The sequence below is a fragment of the Astatotilapia calliptera genome, unplaced genomic scaffold (assembly GCF_900246225.1).
Source record: "Astatotilapia calliptera unplaced genomic scaffold, fAstCal1.2 U_scaffold_10, whole genome shotgun sequence".
NCBI classification, from domain to species: Eukaryota; Metazoa; Chordata; class Actinopteri; order Cichliformes; family Cichlidae; genus Astatotilapia; species Astatotilapia calliptera.
In genome coordinates, this window is record NW_020535619.1 from 228261 (window position 1) to 247993 (window position 19733).

A 19733-nucleotide genomic window follows, 5' to 3' on the forward strand; every position below is an offset into this window, starting at 1 on the left:
AGACGCTTAGCTGCCTGGATATATGCCAAGTTCTTATGGTCTGTCCAAATCACAACGGGGTGTTGTCCTCCCTCCAACCAGTGCCGCCATTCCTCCAGGGCCAGTTTGATGGCGAGGAGCTCCCGATCGCCCACGTCATAGTTTCGTTCCGCTGGTGTCAGCCGTCGAGAGAAAAAGGCACATGGGTGCAGCCTGCCCTCCACCCGCTGGGAGAGAACTGCCCCCACCCCTGAGTCCGATGCGTCCACCTCCACCACGAATGGTCGGGTGAGGTCAGCCTGGATCAAAATGGGAGCAGAGGAAAACAGACGTTTCAAATGGGCAAACGCCCGCTGTGCTGAACTAGACCAGAGAAAAGGCTGCTTGGGAGAGGTGAGTCGTGTGAGAGGAGAGACCACCGCACTAAAGTTTCTGATGAACTTCCTGTAAAAGTTGGCAAACCCGAGAAACCTTTGCAGTTCCCGACGTGTCCTGGGCTCGGGCCACTCTACCACTGCCCTCACTTTGGCAGGGTCGGCTCGCAACTGCCCCTTCTCCACAATAAACCCCAAAAACGGCACAGACTGAACATGAAACTGGCACTTCTCACCCTTGACGAAAAGCCGATTCTCCAGCAGACGCTGCAGCACCAGTCTCACCTGTTTCACGTGTTCGGCTCGGGTCCTGGAGAAAATGAGGATGTCGTCTAAATAGACAAACACAAAGTGGTTAATAAAGTCACGCAGCACATCATTAACCATAGCTTGGAAAACAGCGGGGGCGTTGGTGAGTCCGAAAGGCATAACCAAATATTCGAAGTGCCCCAGATGGGTGTTAAACGCTGTCTTCCATTCATCCCCTTCGCGAACACGAACCAGATGGTATGCATTACGGAGGTCGAGTTTGGAAAAGATGGTCGCCCCCTGGAGTAGTTCGAACGCTGAGGCCAGAAGAGGGAGGGGATATCTGTTCTTGACAGTAATCTTATTCAGGCCCCGAAAATCTATACAGGGGCGGAGAGACTTGTCCTTTTTCTGTACAAAGAAGAATCCAGCCCCCAGCGGGGACGTGGACGGGCGAATTAGACCGGCAGCAAGGGAGTCTGTGAGATGCTGTAAAGCCGGCTGGTGGGTAATGGGGCGCCGGGGTGCAGATCTATCCCGCAATCGTAAGGGCGATGAGGCGGGAGGGACACTGCCAGGTCTTTGCTGAATACCTGAGCCAAATCGTGGTACTCCGGAGGGACGGCTGAAAGATCAGGTGCCTTCACTTGAGCCGCTGGAGTCAGAGGCAATAAACTGGGCACCGCTGCATGTAAACAATGTTCATGGCACCACTCGCTCCATCCTGTCACGCGTCCCTGAGCCCAGTCGATCTGCGGGTTGTGTTGTGTGAGCCATGGGAACCCCAAAACCAATGGTGTGCCGGGGGCTCTAAACAGAAACAGGGAAACTTTCTCGACATGGTTACCAGAAAGAACTAAGGTCAGATCGGCTGTGCGATGAGTTATTTCCGCTAACGGGCTGCCGTTAAGAGCCGACACTTGAAGAGGCTCCTGGAGAGGAACTGCAGGAAAACCCAACCTCCTAGCGAGCGATTCGTCCAGAAAACTCTGTTCGGCCCCAGAATCCACTAACGCACTACATAGACAACCCGTTCTCACTCCCAAAGCGTAACATTTTACGCTAGGTGACAAATCGTCACCATATTACGTTTTCGGCTACCCACCACGTTCCTAAATGACGACCTCGGAAACAGAGGAAATATGAGAACCGTCTGGACTGAACCTACACATGTTCGCTCTTTTTCTTCAAATCGCTTAGAAACACGCTATTTAACATCATTAAAGTCCTGGTTACGGTCTGGAATAAGGTTATGGTTAGGGCTAGGGATAAGGTTAGGTTTAGGGCTGGAATACAGGGCTGGAACGTCTATTACCGCGGGAGCGTCATTGCACTGGATTCCAGCCATAACCCACCGCGTACCATAAGAACGCCGAAGGTCTCCTTTCGCGTTCCTCAGGAACGCCGCGGGACGTGACAAAACGTCGACATGTTACGCCTCGGGAGTGAGAACGCTCTGACATAGATGGGTGTGAGATTGAAAAACCAACTTAGCCGGACAATAATCCAAAACCGCTCCTTGACTTCTCCCCGCAGTGACAGTGCTGTAATAATCCAAAACCGCTCCTTGTGCCGGCTCCGATCTCTGAATCCTGGGGGCAGATGAGAAAAACACACGCACTGTAACTCAACCGTTCTTTCTTTCACAAGCTGAGTATACTAGCCACGATTACGCTACCCGGTTTAGTTCAACGTTCCAGCGTTAGTTGTGACTCGACTCCACCGTTAAATAGGGCTGCTTCTGATCAGTTGTAGCCGGCGAAGTAATTACGTACAGGTGCGACGCTTCCAGCTCCGGACCCTCCCCTCCGGTCAGCTGCCGTGCCGTGCCACGGCTTCCGGAGGTACATGTCTCCGCAGCAAAACACATGCACAAGATGGAGAGGAGAACACGACACAATACACACAAACACCCCCAAAAAGTGGCAAGGTAATCGGTGAGGACCACCTAACCGTGACAGTGGAAATGTAATTTTTTACCATCAGGGCCTCATAATAACGGATTGGATTTATATAGCGCTTTTCAAGGCACCCAAAGCGCTTTACAATTCCACTATTCATTCACTCTAGCATTCACACACTGGTGGAGGCAGCTACGGTTGTAGCCACAGCTGCCCTGGGGCAGACTGACAGAAGTGAGGCTGCCATATCGCGCCATCGGCCCCTCTGGCCAACACCAGTAGGGTAAAGTGTCTTGCCCAAGGACACAATGACCAGGACAGAGAGCCCGGGGATTGAACTGGCGACCTTCCAGTTACAGATGCAATTCCCAACCCCCTGAGCCACGGTCGCCCCAGATGCCAGGTTCTCTCTTCATTCCTCATTTGCAAATGCAGCAGCATGCTTCCGGCCCCAAGATGCCAGTTTTGGCAGGAGCCTTTGCAAAGCAAAGGTAAACCTTCGTGGCACCGAGATGCCAGGTTCTGTCCTCTATCACTTCTTTTTAGACACCCAAACTGCGTCGTGTGCATAATTCTTCATGGTGTCCCTTCATTTCTCATGTGCTATCACTAGCACCATCAGGCATCCTCGACACAATCATTCGAGACCCCTCTCTAAGTCGACTCATGGTTCTGACTACGTCTGAACAGCTTATCATCTCTCACGAAGTCCAATGGACTCGTAATCTGCTCTCTGATGATTTTGGGGGTTATTATTATAGACTTTATTTTCCTCTAATCAGTCTTCCCAAGCTGCTGCTGTCACTTCTGTTAATTCAGAAATCAGCTCAGTCATAATTGCTACCCTATCCAAATTAATTAACCCGCTAAGCACCCTCCCTCTTCATCTTTCACTCAAAGACAAGCTCACAAGCTTTTCGAGCCGTCAAGCCCTACCTCAAATCTCAAATCCAGCATTCTTTTCTGTCAGCGTTTCAGCTGAAAGTCGAGCCACGTCACTACCCGATTGAGGGTTCCCCTCATTCATCCATTAAGATTTTTCTCTTTGTTTGCAACTTCCTTGGATCTCTTCTCCTGCCATTCCTCCTGAATTGTCCAAGTTCATCCACTCCACTCTGTGTGCTCGTCTTCATCCTCTTCTCCTTCTCTCTCCCCAACCGGTCGCGGCAGATTGCTCGTTTGGCTCTGGTCGAAGGCAGTCGCACTTTTCTCCTCTCCTCCTTCCCCTTATCTTCCCTGCTTAGCCTCTTGTGTCCTTGTCTTGTCTCGTGTGTATTACTTTTCCCTGGAACACTCTCTCACAGTCTGTTTCTAAAACCTAAAAGAGAATTATGGATTTGATCAACTGGTCTCTCAATGCTATTGACACCCTTTTCTCAATGAGAATTCTGGGCTCGGGAGAGCCCGAGTGCCCTGGAGGGACTTTCCCTGCCGGATACACAATGGACGGGTGGCAGAAATGGAGGGTCGTGTGCCTAGCTGGACTGTCGATCGAGGACGCTGAAGATATCTACCTATTCGGAACCATGATAACAGGGTTCTTGCTGATCGGAGCTGGCTTGGCCCTGGCTTATCGGAGAATTAAGAAAGCAGAACCAGCTGTTCAAACCCCCCCAAGGCTGTCCGCTGGGATTGAAACAATGGGACGAGGCGCGACTTCTCAGAATGGGCTCACTGAGTGCAGCATGGTTAAGACCTTGGAGAAGCTTATGGCTGCCGTGAATACTCAGAATAACACCTCTGAGCGTATATTGGGTTACATCAAGGAGAAGTCCGCTCAGGATAACACCTCTGAGCGAAAGTTGGATTACATCGTGGAACAGTTCACTGCAGTCATGAGTTCTCAGAATCGGCTCTCTGATCACAAGAATGACAAGACCACGGAGCGCAAGTTTGAGAGACCAGTGTCGGAGTGTTAAAGAACAGCTTTGAAATTCTCATGAGCTGCTCGCATAAAAGAAAAATCAACAACATCAACAACATCAACATCATAATGCGGATACCCCCTCGGCGCCAGCTGTGGGCTCAAGACTGGAGCCGACCAAAAACTCCCTGATAACGACTGTGTGTTGACTGTTCTTCCCACTGTATGCAAGGCCACCTGGTTTTGCTGGTAGACTGTTTACTTAGCCTGATAGGGCGGAGGACACTGTCTCAGCTGAACTATGGATACGCACACACATACACTTACACTGATAAGCACTCACACATCCCCCCTCCCCTTCCAATGCCTCCGATGCTTGTCGCCTCCTGGGAACACGAGGTGGGTCTGGGCCCATGCTGGAGAGTCGGCGCAGTGGCAGGATGGCTGCTCTGTTGCCTGGGATTACTCCTTATCCCCTACCCAACCCTGTTGCTGGTCACGTGCCCTATAATGTTGTACAGTGGACATTTATGTGCTTTCTGTGCAGAGGAGTTTTTTTGTTTCCTGTTCTCATGCTGTCCTCCTATAGCCCAGCATGAATAGAGGTCTCTTTCTTTCCTCTTGTACTTTCCCTTTGTAGTGTACATTTCAGTGTTTTTTTCTGTAATGCAACCGTTCTCTGACTTGTATCCCCATGCGATGTCTGTGTTGTGTGTGTATGGTCGGGGGCGGGTTTATTCCACTGCAGGGCAACCTGCCACTGCATGTGGTGAATAAAATTTGAACTTGAACTTGAACAGATGGTCCCGCCCCTCCCTGATCCTGGTTCTGCCGGAGGTTTCTTCCTTTTAAAAGGGAGTTTTTCCTTCCCACTGTTACCAAAGTGCTTGCTCATAGGGGGTCATATGATTGTTGGGTTTTCCTCGAGATATCATTGCAGAGTCTCGAGGTGTCTGTCACTGTGACTCTTTGCTGTATAAAAAAGTCAAATCAATTCCGCTGACGTCTTCGACCTTCGTATCGCGCAGTTATTACTGCTCCTAGGGATGCCTTCTTTGGGGATCTGCCAGGCCCGGGAGCCGTCACCAGTCCCCTACAGAAACAACTGAAATAAAGATGGAAAAGAAGTTTAGCAGCAAGTTTAGCTGTGAAAACTAATATTTCTGTGATTCTCAAAACGTTTGGCCAAGGCTAGCTATAAAAAAAAAAAATCCCCACTCGCCCGTGTGGGCGGTCAATCCTTTAAGCTCGGGTCCTCTACCAGAGGCCTGGGAGCTTGAGGGTCCTGCGCAGTATCTTAGCTGTTCCCAGGACTGCGCTCTTCTGGACAGAGATCTCCGCTGTTGTTCCCAGGATCTTCTGGAGCCACTCGCCTAGCTTGGGAGTCACTGCACCTAGTGCTCTGATTTACTACTGGGACCACCGTCACCTTCACCCTCCACATCTTCTTGAGCTCTTCTCTGAGCTTTGGTATTTCTCAAGCTTCTCGTGTTCCTTAGTTCCTTAGGCAATAGTTGGCTAACCTCCTTGATCTTGGCTGTTCAACTTGTAGCCAAGCATCTCACTGATCACTCCTGCTGTATTGTAGATCAGCTTGTTAGTGTCGGTAATCGTGGTTGTAGGTATTGTCCGTAGTGCTGCATTAACATCATCTAGCAGACCTTCTGAGGGTACTTCACGTAATCTTTGTAACCGGCTACGGGGGGTCCAGGTTTCAAGCTTGGCCATGATCCTATCTTTCAGGTCAGTTCCTCTCGCACTCAATGATCCTTCTCCTATCGCACTTGGGGCTTGGTACCCAATCTCGGGTGGGGGTGATGATATCTCCCCCTTGCCGTAGCATTTATGTTGTACCTCGTCAATCTCTAGCTGTGAGAGCAGTCCCTTCTTTCGAATGTTGGAACACTGAGCTGTCATTGTGGATGTTCGGTATCGAAGAATCCATAGGTCCCTCATCCTACTCATGTAACCCCTCCCGCCAGGGTTACTTTCGTAGTAGCATTCCAACAACACCCTGTTTTCGTCTCTTGCCCACTGATGCCCTCTTGTTCCAGTAGCCCACTTCTCGTCAGGGTGCCCTGGTTCCTCAACACCTGAAGCGGACCTTGTTCATCTGGGCGCCTTCGGTCATGTCTGCGGTAGGCTTGCTTAGCATAGGACCCTTACTGGATACAGACACCCCAGGAATCGAACTTGCGGTCCTCTGCTCCAAAGGCGTGTAGTCTAACCACTATCTATGGTCATAATCTCTTAAATTTGGATGGGTTTTTTTTGCAGCAGTCAGTAAATGATTTTAGTGATCAATAAATGTGTTCACAGAGAGAGGAAGAGGATTGGTATTTGTGAGGAGGAGCAGCTCTCATGCTCTGCTTTGTGCCAGGACGTCCTGAAGGATCCAGTCTCTACCAGCTGTGGACACTGCTTCTGCAGACAGTGCATCTGCTCATACTGGGACCAGTCTGCTTCATCAGGAGACTTCTCCTGTCCCCAGTGTGGAGAAAGATCCAGAACCATAGCTGGACTGCAGACAGCCAGTCAGAGCAGCTGTGTAAAAAGTAAGACTGAACATCTGTCTGCTGATGGACTCATTTCTGAAAACTGGACTTCTTGTTGTGTTGTTCTGACCTTTAAGAGTTTTCTTTCTCTTTAGTCTCATTGTTTTTCTTTCTTTCAGCAGATGTTGGTCTGCAGGAGGTTTTAGATGAACATAAGATCAGTCTGAGGAGAAGATTTGAATGTGTGACTGAAGGAAGTGATGAAACAGGAAGTAGAACCCTCCTCAACAGGATCTACACTGAGCTCTACATCACAGATGGACAGAGTGAAGAGGTTCATACCCAACATGAGGTGAGGCAGCTGGAGACAGTTTCCAAGCTGGACGCCCTCCATGACACTCCAATCAGGTGCCAGGACATCTTTAAAACCTTACCTGACCAACAGAGACCCATCAGAGTGGTTCTGACCAACGGCGTGGCTGGTGTTGGAAAAACCTTCTCAGTGCAGAAGTTCACTCTGGACTGGGCAAAGGGCTTGGAGAACCAACATGTCAGCGTGGTGGTTCTGCTTTCATTCATGGAGCTGAACCTGATCAGAGATGAGCAGTACAGTCTTCTGGAGCTACTCCATGTTTTCCATCCAACATTACACAAGGTCACAGCAGAGAATCTCGCTGTCTCTCAGCTTTTGTTCATCTTTGACGGCCTGGATGAAAGCAGAATTTCATTGGATTTCACCAACAGGAAGCTTGTGTCTGATGTCACACAGAAGTCATCAGTCGACGAGCTGCTGACAAACCTCATCCAGGGGAATCTGCTTCCCTCGGCTCTCATCTGGATAACTTCCCGACGTGCAGCAGCCAATCAGATCCCTCCTACATGTGTTGACAGAGTAACAGAAATACGAGGTTTCACCGACGCCCAGAAGGAAGAGTACTTCAGGAGGAGATTCAGTGATGAAGAGCTGTCCAGCAGAATCATCTCCCACATGAAGACATCCAGGAGCCTCCACATCATGTGTAGTATCCCAGTCTTCTGCTGGATCACTGCTACAGTTCTGGAGCACATGTTGACTACAGAGCAGAGAGGAGAGCTGCCCAAGACCCTGACTGACATGTACTCACACTTCCTGTTGGTTCAGACAAAGAGGAAGAAGAAAAACTACTATGAGGGACATGAGACGAGTCCACATGAGCTGACGGAGGCTGACAGGGAAGTTCTTCTGAAGCTGGGAAAGCTGGCATTTGAACATCTGGAGAAAGGAAACATCATGTTCTACCAAGAAGACCTGGAGCAGTGTGGTCTGGATGTGACAGAGGCCTCGGTGTACTCAGGAGTTTGTACAGAGATCTTCAAAAGAGAGTGTGTGATCTTCCAGAAACCAGTCTACTGCTTTGTTCATCTGAGCATTCAGGAGTTTCTGGCTGCAGTCTACATGTTCCACTGTTTCACCAACACGGCGGCAAAGGTGGTAGTGGACTTCCTGAGGATAGACTACAATGAGTCATCTCTGAATGTTTTCCTGAAGAGAGTCATGAAAAAATCCCTCCAGAGTCAAAATGGCCACCTGGACCTATTTGTTCGCTTCCTTCATGGCCTCTGTCTGGAGTCCAACCAGAGACTCTTAGGTGGTCTGCTGGGTCAGACAGAGAACAGTCCAGAAGCCATCCAGAGTGCCATAAACAGCCTAAAGAAGATGAATAGTGATCAAAACTCTCCTGACAGAAGCATCAACATTTTCCACTGTCTGATGGAGATGAACGACCTCTCAGTACATGAAGACATCCAAGAGTTCCTGAAGTCAGAGAACAGATCAGACAAGGAACTCTCTGAGATCCAGTGCTCAGCTCTGGCCTTCATGCTGCAGATGTCAGTGGAGGTACTGGATGAGTTGGACCTGCAGAAATACAACACATCAAAACGGGGACGACTGAGACTGATTCCAGCTGTGAGGAACTGCAGAAAGGCTCGGTGAGTCCAAATTGGTTCATTACCATCATCAGAATAGAGCAGTAGATTTTTTATTCAGAAATACACCAGGTTTTCTTTAGGTTTTTAAAAAGTCTGAAATTAAAATCAAAGAAAATGACAAATTTCAGATCATATTTCTAAGTTAAATCACCTGTCAGCATAATTTTGCATGTGAATACATAGCATAGCCATTAAGATGCATTTTATAAGCACTTTTTTTAACTGTTTGGTGTGACTTAATTTTGATGCTCCTTTAGTTATGAATTTTTAGGATGTAGTGATATGGAATAGCTCACTGCTAACTTCTTTAACATCCAAGGTGGGTAATTAATGAGTAGCAATGGATCAATTGACGGATATCAGATCTCAGCTTAACACCTGTATCTAAAAAAAAGTACCGTCAAAACATTACTTAATGATTATGAAATTTAATAACATCTATGAGGACATGGAGAGAAAATGTAAACACTGACTTGTGTTAGTGTTGTAGGAGGAAGATGAATGAATGAATGAATGCCTTTTTTGCAGTTACAGCAGAGTCACTGAAACAGAGCAGTGTCTTAAACAGGAAAACACAAACTAGACAGATACCGGGAAAACCAACTGAGTCCAATATAACCATACTATACAAAATATTTATATCCTTACACATATGTAGGTGTATAAGCTGAAAAGTCTCTGAATGTGGGCCTTTACAATTCTTCAAATAATCACTGAGAGGAAATCTTGCAAGCAGATGCATTTCACATTTTGTAGTGGACAGAGATGTTCCTAGACTGTGAAAGTAGTTGAAGTGCTGATAGAGAGCACCAGACCATCTGCCACTGTTTCTCAACTTGAGGATATAAAATATATACAGGGATCAAAATTACAATACAAGCATGTTTGATGAATCAATAAAAACAGTCTGAATCAGCAGAGGTGGAGCAGAATCAATAAACTAATTAGCAAGGCTGGAAGCATCATTCGTCTGAATCTGGAGGCGTTTGAGTCAGTGAGGGTCAGAGGTCACTCTCAGAGTTCAACATGAAACAAACTTTAAAGTCAGAATCGCATGACTGAGTTGTCAGAGAAGAAAAAATATATGTAAATGAAAAATGATGAAATTCACAAATGCAGACCCTCAAATATTATCCAATGACCTGTTAATTAGTTTTTTCCGTTTTTTCAGGAGATTCTCTGTAAACTGAGATGGCTGTGTGGGAAAATCGAGTAGATCTTATTAAATTCCGTTCTTTGTATTCTTGAACTAACCCTAAACAACAAATTTTATTCAACTGTGGTGCTCTGTGCTTCTTTTGGGTGCCCCTCTCTGGTGGTTCCGTTCGGTCCGGTGCTCCCTGGAGTCTCCCCACCCCTGTGGTCGCTTTGGTCCCGACATCTCCTGCAAAGGAAACAAAACACCTTTTCCTACCACGCCTTACTCGTCTGCTATGCGTATCAATTGTTTTCTTAATTATTCAATCTTGGTTCAACCTATCATGTTCTGGGCTCTATCCTTTAAGCGACACTTTTGACATTCTTTAACACACTTAAAGAGCCGCTGTCACGTCCCTCCAGGTGTTTCCTGTTGCTCACTCTCTTCTCCTCTTATCTGATTATCAACATCCTGTACACAAACTGTTGCTTCTGCAACTGCGAAAGTTGCCAAGCAGAATGTGCCTTAACTCTGACCTACAATTCGCAGTACATGTTATCTGTCTCTGCAAACATCTTCATTGACCTTTTACACCCTGTCACCTTTCACAATAGATCATCTCTTCATGAGCACTTTAAGTCATTATAACCGCTTATTTTACTAAAATATCAAAGAGAAAACAAACATTTCCAATCAATTAAGTTTAAGCATAAAAGCAATTACTTATGCGTAAGTTTTATCATAGCTAAATTATCAAGCTCCCAGAAAGTCCAAACATGATCATAAAGCCCCTTATTTCAACTTAAACACAAAATCACCCCCTCATGAAACACCTCATATGTCAAATAAGCTAAAGACCAGCTACTGAAACAGAAAATACTGAAAATACTTCACCACCTCTTATAAAATTCATAGAAAAAGCTTAGTCAAATTATTTCTCTAAAACCCTCAGCAATTCCCCCCTCGGGTAAATTTGCTCCGGGCTTCCAAACCTGTGTTTAGGAATAAAATCAGTTTAATCATCATGTTAAATCTTTTAAACCCCTGGCTCCATTCAGAGCTGCCTAGAAACAACACCTGTGTGTTAACACTAACTTCATTTTTTTTAAAACCCACATTTCCCATTTGTAATAACTGTGTTATAACAAAACTTAAGACAGAACAGTTATCAGTCATGTTCTTCGTACAGCATATTTTGACAGACAGCATCGATCTCCGCCCAAAAATACACCAGCAGTTGTCTTTATAGCATCAGGGTATGTTTTCTGACGCCCCCTCTTGTGTCATTACATGCATAAGTTATAAAAACTTTGTGGAAAATTGGTCCAGGTCTGCTTTGCCCTGAAAATAACAAAACTGAGACATTCTCTAAACCCTCATGAGTTCAGGCTTCAATTTCAATCCAATTACATCCTGTACTCTTGCACTCAAACTCGTCCAGGCTTGACCTCTGACTGGTCCTTGTCCCTCTTCTCACAGTGTCCGGTGTGGCCTTAAAATCTTCAGCCAACACTGTCAGCTGTTTCTTCTTCTCAGTTGATCTTTTCAGTCTTTCCCTTTAGGTTAACTCCCAGCATGGCAAACCTGAAAATCAGTGTCCAGTGCTTTCCCACAGTCATTTATCCCACTGTTCTTCCCAGCCTGTAATTCACAGTGCATGTTGCATCACGTGCTTCCTTACATGCTACTGCTGCAGTCTTCAGTGTTATAGTTCAGTTGCACTGTCTTTCGCCTGCTGTTAATTCTTCAAGTACACGGTGTTCTGTCTGTCTTCTGTCTTCATCAGGAGATTGACTGTCCTTTAAACTCCTTCTCAGGATAAGGAGACAATGAGAGGTGAAGCTGTCAAATTCTAAGCCAAAGCCTGGCCTGTTTTCATTCCAATTCTGTTAATCTATGCTTTTGCCGCTGTACTCATGTTTTCAAGTTGAGAAGAGTCCACCTGTATTGACACACTAAAACATTCAATTAATATCATTTTCATTGCTGTCTTAATACATTCAGTCTCTAATTCCTCTGTTTTTGTATTCCAACATCACAAGCTCACAGTTTTTTTGCTTCACTCAATTGTCATCTGCTTTTACAACCTAAGCGAACTGTTATTTTATATTTACAGCCTATATATCCTCTGTAACTCGGCTAAGTCTTAATCTAAAACCAATGCACCCTTATTACACACACACACTTAAATATACTAAGCTCTTTGCATTTGCCAGCATTCACATCAAAATCTTCAGCGGGCTTAGCAGAAGTCTTTTGGCACAATTAACAATTTTCCACACATATCACCATTCTTTCATTTCAGTTTTGTAGCATCATTCACGCAATACTTTCATCATCATCTCACACACACACGCCGCCTTTTCTCTCAAAACAATGTGCATCTTTAATCATTCATCCAAATAACAATTTTACACTTCACTTATACATTCACATATTTACATATAACAAAAGACACTGACTGCCAAGATAAATTATTTCCATTTCCATATCACAACTTCACTTCATTTCGACCACTTTAAAAGCCTCTAAGGCCCAGGTTTGCCCACCCTGCTGGTCAATCACCCCACTTTGGGAACGCCCTCTCCGATAGCGGTCAAATTTCTAGGCCCTAATTAATTTATAACTGCTTCCCGCGGCTCGACAGGAAACTCCATTTCCAGCAACTAAGTATCCCACTTGCGCCTTAAAGTTTTACTTAAATCTTACCTGTCAGTCACGTTGAATGGTCAAGGCCAGGACCCCGCCCTGTCGATCAAACAGTGCAAGAAAAGTGGTGCTTGACCACTAATTATTATTTGACTGTACATTATACTTTAAAGTAACATTTTTTCATTTCACTTGCAGATGTTTCTAATCTATGTGTACACCTGGTCTGAGATGTGTGAGCTGTACATTGTTACCAGCTATTTATCTTTTATAAATGCTGTGTTTGTTTGGGAAGAAGCTTCATAAATATCATAAGGTTTACATACTATCCTAATCTGGAGGAGGGTTGCTAGCAATGTTCCCTCTAAACTGCGCATGTGCACAATTGCGCACTGCTGGCACGGTCTTTGCACAGAAAAAATCTGTGTTGCACACAAAAAAAAATAATTCTAACCTGAATTGAAATTAAAGTATATACGTTAACAATTCTGTTTTGCAGTGTTAGTCAGTAAGTGACTGGCTGCTCCAGTATGGGATTAGAACAATGCCACCTTATCGTATAGTCCAGCCAATCACGCAATTCACATTCATATATAGGCAGCTAATCAACATCGTTGACAGGCTATGACAGCGTCCTCATGTGCTGACACCGGTGTTTTAGCTAGCAAAGTGGCATGGCTGATGAGCAGTGAAGCGATGTTAATGACAGCATGTACAACCATTGGAGAAGTGAGCAGGACAGCTGGAACAATTGATGGGAAGAATGTGGACTTTTTAAAAAATTTTTAATTTCTGCTTTCATAACAACAAATTTTATATTTTCTATAATCCTAGACTGACTTATTGTGGACTCTTCGAGGCTCACTGTGAAGTTGTGGCCTCAGTTTTGAAGTCCAACCCCCCCTCCCAGCTGACAGAGTTAGATATGAGTGGAAACGAGCTGCTGGATTCAGCAGTAATGTTTCTGTGTGCTGGACTGGAGAGTTCAAATTGTCGACTGGAGACTCTGAGGTGAGTTCACTGATTGCAGCTGTCATTGTTTTTCTGTGTTTCAGTTCTTTGATGTTTGAACCTTTATTTAGTTCATAAATGTTCAGGGTGTGTCTGAAGGCAAATGTGAAGAAGTTTCAGTGCTTTCAGACAGGGAGACGTTTGACAGGACTGTTTTTCAGCCTCCACAGGTTCAAGTTGTGTTCCATCAGTCAGTGAAGATGAAGTCAGCACTGATGAGGCAAGATCTGATGATAGCAGATAAAAACAATAATAATGTGTTTCGCCTGGCTTCTTAATCTGCCTTTGTGTTTGTTTATATTACATGCTTTATCAGTATTGTTTTTACATTTTTGTCTGGTGTCACATTATTGCAGACATACGATCACCATTCACTATTGTTGATCAAATTTGCCATGGATAGTTTCCAGACTCAGGAATCAGAATCAGAATCAGAATACTTTATTGATCCCCACTGTTGGGAAAGTTACTTTTAAAATGTATTCCACTACAGATTAGAGAATACATGGCCTAAAATGTATTTTGTAACATATTCCGTTACGTTACTCAATGAGAGTAACGTATTCTGAATACTTTAAATTACTTAATATATTATCATGCTTTTTACAACTACATGAATGTACTATTGCTGTGTGATTTATTACTATTACTGAAGGTTACTCATCATACCAATACCAACTAGATTTTTAAATCTTAATATAAATGAGTAGCAGTAGGTGGACATTAGGTAAGGCTGCACTTTTCGCAGCGATCTCATATAGAAAACTATTCGGGGCGTTTAAAAAACGGGTCCGCAGCTCCGAACCGTAGCAAAGGGACCTCTGGCTATTACGTACGTTCTGTGTCAGGTTCTTAGCTGAAAACTAGCTTTACTTTGTTGTCTAGGTCATTGAAAGGCTGCGCCAATGGGACTTATTGTTTCGGAGGAAAAACATGAACACAGTGTACAGTCGAGTCTTAATAGCTTACTTGCAACTGGGCTTGTCAGGCAGTCTTTTTGGCTGCAGTGGTTATTATTATATTTACATACTTCATACATGCTATGCCTTTAACACTCTGCCTTCATATTAAATCATTTTTTGAATAATACTTTTTACAAATATTTCTTCACATCATAATGCAAGTAGAGGTGACATGGCTGTGAGATTGAAACCCAGGCATTAGAGCGTCTTAATGCGTATTTTGTTTGGGTGTCCACCAGCGTGGAATTAGCAAAAATAGAGAGAGCATAGCTTAACATATGGAACAGGAAAAGACCGCCATGTAATCCATTCATTTCAACAAAGTAATTGTATTCTGAATGCTACCTTGTTAAACAGTAACTGTAACAGAATACAGTTACTCATATTTCGTATTTTAAATACGTAACCGCGGTAGATGTATTTCGTTACTCCCCAACACTGTTGATCCCTAGGGTAAATTATTTTGGTTACGGTGCTCCAGTATAAACAGTAAAAAAGACAGACAATACGATAAGTAAGAAATAGACACAATATAAACAATATATACATGCATATATATACACATATAAGTCACTTATTGATAAATAGCTTAAAAAGTAGAAGAGCATGTGCAAAAAGGTTGTAGCTATTGCAGTATACAGTGTGTTAAGTGGATTAGTTGTACAAAATTGGCCACAGGCAGGAATGATTTCCTGTGTCGTTATGTGGTGCTTTTTGGTACTTTCAGTCTCTGACTGAACATGCTCCTGTGACTGACAAGCACGTCATGGAGTGGGTTGGAGGTATTATCCAACATTGTCTTTATTTCGGACAACATCCGCCTCTCCAACACCACCTTAAGGGAGTCCAGCTCCATCCCCACAAAATTACTGGCCTTACGGATCAGTTTATCGAGTCTGTTGGCATCATCAACTCTCAGCCTGCTCCCTGGTGTAGAGGATTGTACTGGCCACAAGAGACTCTTAGAAAATCCTTAGCATAGTCCGGCAGATGTTCAAGGACCTCAGACCCCTGAAACAATAGAGGCGACTCTGGCCCTTCCTGTAAAGCGCTGTGGTGTTTTTAGCCCAGTTTAATCCAAATTCCTGTCAATGTATACTCCGAGGTATTTATAGTTGTCCACAATGTCAACATTGACCCCCTGGATTGAAACCGGGGTCAAGTGTTTTCTGGTCTTCCTGAAGCCCACGATCAATTCTTTTGTCTTTGCCACGTTGAGCTGAAGAGGATTCTTCTCACACCATGTGACAAAGAACTCGACCACAGCCCAGTACTCAAGAGTCATCAGAAAACTTCTGAAGATGGAGGTCTCGGTGCAGTGGCTGAAGTCTGTGGTGTAGAGGGTGAAGAGGAAGGGGGAGAGGACAGTCCCTTGTGGTGCCCCTGTGTTGCTGATTACCTTGTAAGACACACACTGTGGAAGACGCACGCACACTTCCTGTCAGTTAATCAACAATCCAGGACACCAGAGAAGCATCAACCTGCATCGCTGTCAACTTATTTCCCAGGAGGGTTGGCCTGATAGCATTGAAAACACTGGAAAAGTAAAAAAGTCATGATGCTCACAGTGGTATCCGGCTGGTCCAGATGGACTTCCACGGGTGCGTTATAATTGTGAATGTCCTGGTGCATCCATGATTCAGTGAAACACATCAGGCTACACTCCCGGTATTCCCTCTGACTCTGTACCAGCGCTGAGAGCTTATCAATTTTATTTATTAACGATCGCACATTTCCCATTACGATAGACGGCAGACGTGGTTTGTACCTCCTCCTCGCTTCGAGCCGCTGCTGTCTCACCGTCTCCCTCTTTCTTCTTTTCTGTCTTCCTGTTTTCCTCCAAATTTCAACTGGCACTTCTGTGGGTCTGGCCGGCCAACCAGCCGGCATCAGGGCGATCAGCTGATTCTGAAGTAAACAGTCCTTGAAGTATGTAGGAGTTGTGTCGCGGTCCCGTTCCTCGATAAAAGCACCTGAACATACATAAAATCTATATCAGCTCAAAGTCTGAAATACTTTTTCTTTCTGAAAAATCATAGCTTATTAAATGCTGTTTTTCTTACCTGTTTACTGTGACTTCTGTGTCTGAAGTTCAGTGTTGGGGAGTAACGGAATACATGTACCGCCATTACGTATTTAAAATACAAAATATGAGTAACTGTATTCCGTTACAGTTACTGTTTAAAAAGGTGGTATTTAGAATACAGTTACTTTGTTGAAATAAATGGATTATATGGCGGTATTTTTCTGTTTCATATTGTCGCGGGTCAGGACTGTTTGGCTTTGACAGCTACGTTCTGTTGTTCCAGGCGGCAGTGTTACTGTTGCCATGGTTACAGGGTGACGCTCTCTCTCTGCGACTGTGTGTTTCCTGGGTGAGAGAGCGCCTTTTTGCTGTTGTGCAAAGCTAATAGGCAGAATGCTACAGGCATAGCTCTAAAGAATGTAGCATCATGGGCAGTGTAGTCCGTGCTGCAGGGAGAAAGGACTTCCATACCAGTTATGTGTCTGTGAGCGCGAGGAAGGAGAGAAAGGAGAGTGGAAAAGTACCAGCTGTCATCGAGCAGAAACGGGAGATGGAAGCATGTAAATATAATAACCACTGCAGCCAAGAAGAGTGCCTGACGAGCCCAGTTGTAGGTAAGCTATTAAGACTCAACTGTGCACTGTGTTCGTGTTTTCCTCCGAAACAACAATAAGTTCAGTTGGAGCAGCCTTTCAACCGCTTTCTCTGTCTGTCCCGTGGGTCTCTCGCAAGCAAATTTATGTGGGTCAACCTTGCTTGCGAGAGACCCACGGGTTCCGTGTCGGCTACGAGCCCGACACGGAACCTGATGTATTAGCCAGAGGTCCCTATACTATAGATCAGACCTTCAGTAACAGTGATAAATCACACAGCAATAGTACATCCATGTAGTTGTAAAAAGCATGACAATATATTTAGTAATCCAAAGTTCTCAGAATACTTTAGTGATGGGTTTGTCTAGCACAACCCCTCGCTGGAACGAGACAATTCTACTACAACAGCAAAAGCAAGACGGAAGTCACCAAAGTTCTTTATGTTAATCGTGCATGAGGGAGAGAACTGGATGAGCGCCGTTCCTTTACTTGACCCCAGTTGCTCTCATCTGCTCCCTCGCAACACTGTTCTTTATTGACGTTACATGAATATGCACGGATTCATTAACATAGGATATCTTACATAGGTATGCACATGAACAAAGAGTACCGTGAACGACTTCCCACAACCTGCAGTCCAGCAGTTCATCTAAATAAAAGGCACTTATACTGAAACAGATATACTTGTGTTTGCTATACCATAAAACAATAAAAGAAGGTACGACCTCTCTCATGACCCCAGGATGTGAGTGTGTATGCCAGAACACTCTGGAAGGCACACAGAGTCTTTACAGACTGCTAAGGATCAGACCCCTATCAATATGCAATTGATTATAAAACTCTAAGCATAAATGAGTAAATATTTCTAAGCATAAATGAGAATCAACAATATAAACCTGACAGTTACTTTCATTGAGTAACGTAACGGAATACGTTACAAAATACATTTTGGGCTATGTATTCTCTAATCTGTAGTGGAATACATTTTACATTTTTGGGGTTTACTACCAGTGGGTTTAAATCTGGGAGTCTCCGCCATTTGACCTTACTGTAGAAGCTTCTCGGATGAGAGGTGAAACGTCTTCAAGCAACTTAAAGAAGTCCAGACGCTTTTTCTTTCCAAGCTCATTAGACTACGATGACCTGGATGACTGAGAACCTTCACAAACAATACATTTTAAAAGTAACCTTCCCAACACTGATGAAGTTCATGCTTAAAAAAACTTGCTTGGATAAGTATGTTGAGCCAAAGATGGACAAAACTCTAAATGCATACTTTTTCATGTCAGGAATTGCACTGCATGTTTTAAAAACTTTGTCTGTGTTGGGGAGTTTTTCCATATCACTCCATTTGTGCTCTTTAGTGAATGTAGCCTTCTGATTTGAACATATTTACCCTCAAATCTTTATCCGCTCTTTCAGCTTGTTCAATTTCTAGATCTGGCTTACTTATTGCAGTGAATGCAACTGTGTTCAGCAGGGATGGGTTAATGTTGAGCGGTGTGACAAAGAAAGAGAGTAGGTTACTCCTTTCTGAAATCACTGAATCTTTCTCCAAATGCAGCTTGCATTGCAATGAAGGCACGGTGGAAAGGATCATCATTTATTTGACTGTTGGCTTCATTGAAATCTCTTAGGGAGGGGAAGTGAGAGACTGTGCCTTTTTGTGCATCTCTTGCGAACACTGCCAAAACATCCTCCAGCATTTGCATGGCCCTGCTTCCCTTTCCTTGGAGATTTTTATTCTGCGTCTTCAAGTGACTTGTCATATCCACCATGAAGTAAAACTTACCTAGCCAATCGAGGTCTTCCAGTTCAGGATAGTTGAGGCCTTTGCTTTCCAACAAGGATTTCACAAGTTCCAGACAGGGAGCGAAGCAAATCAGTGCCACTCCCCTTGACAGACACCAGACGTTTTTGTACAGCAGGAGATCTGAATATTCATTCTTGACTTCTCCTAACAATGAACAAAATTGTCGGTGGCTTAACCCCCCCCCCCCCCCCCCCCAACCCCCTTCAAACGCCTTCGGAGCTTATGTCTTCTTTGTTGTGAGAACTGATGATTTATGTGGTATGTGCTGCAGTGTGTTTTTTCTGTTCTCAAACTGATCTCCCTGTTGGAGCTCAGTCTGGGGGGAGTTCTTTTTTTCTTCTCGTTTTTCCCCATGTTGTGCATTTTCCATTGTTGTACCTCTCTGACCTGTCTTCCCCATGCAGTGTTTGTGTAATCTATGTATGGTCGGAAGGGTAAGATGGCGCTGGCAAGGCTTGCAGCCTTAACCCAATTTCCCTCGGGATGATTAAAGTATTATCTATCAATCGATCAATCGATCAATCAATCAATAATAATAATCTATGAATTAAAATGAATTAAGAAATGCCCTTTATTTATGGTTGTGGTTTTATGATTGTGGCCAAAGGGAGCAGCTACAAGGAGGCTGAAGAGCCACATGTGGCTCTGGAGCCGCAGGTTGCCGACCCTTACTTATTTTTTTGCTTAATTTTGTTAACTATGAATTGT

At 44.5% G+C, this 19733-nt stretch overlaps 1 protein-coding gene across 2 annotated transcripts in view; it reads left to right on the plus strand.

Moving 5' to 3' along the window:
• The first annotated feature begins 6559 nt into the window (after positions 1-6559).
• The window catches only part of LOC113017311 (NACHT, LRR and PYD domains-containing protein 12-like), a 199206-nt gene continuing 186032 nt past the window's right edge, over positions 6560-19733 (plus strand). The window contains exons 1-3 of one of the 2 annotated variants that reach the window (XM_026160476.1): positions 6570-6922; positions 7042-8833; positions 13455-13631. In XM_026160476.1, the coding sequence (XP_026016261.1) occupies positions 6655-6922; positions 7042-8833; positions 13455-13631 (2237 nt within the window). In that variant the 5' untranslated portion in view covers positions 6570-6654. Of the gene's footprint in view, positions 6923-7041; positions 8834-13454; positions 13632-19733 lie in introns of both variants that reach the window. The other variant, XM_026160475.1, reaches the window with a different exon arrangement.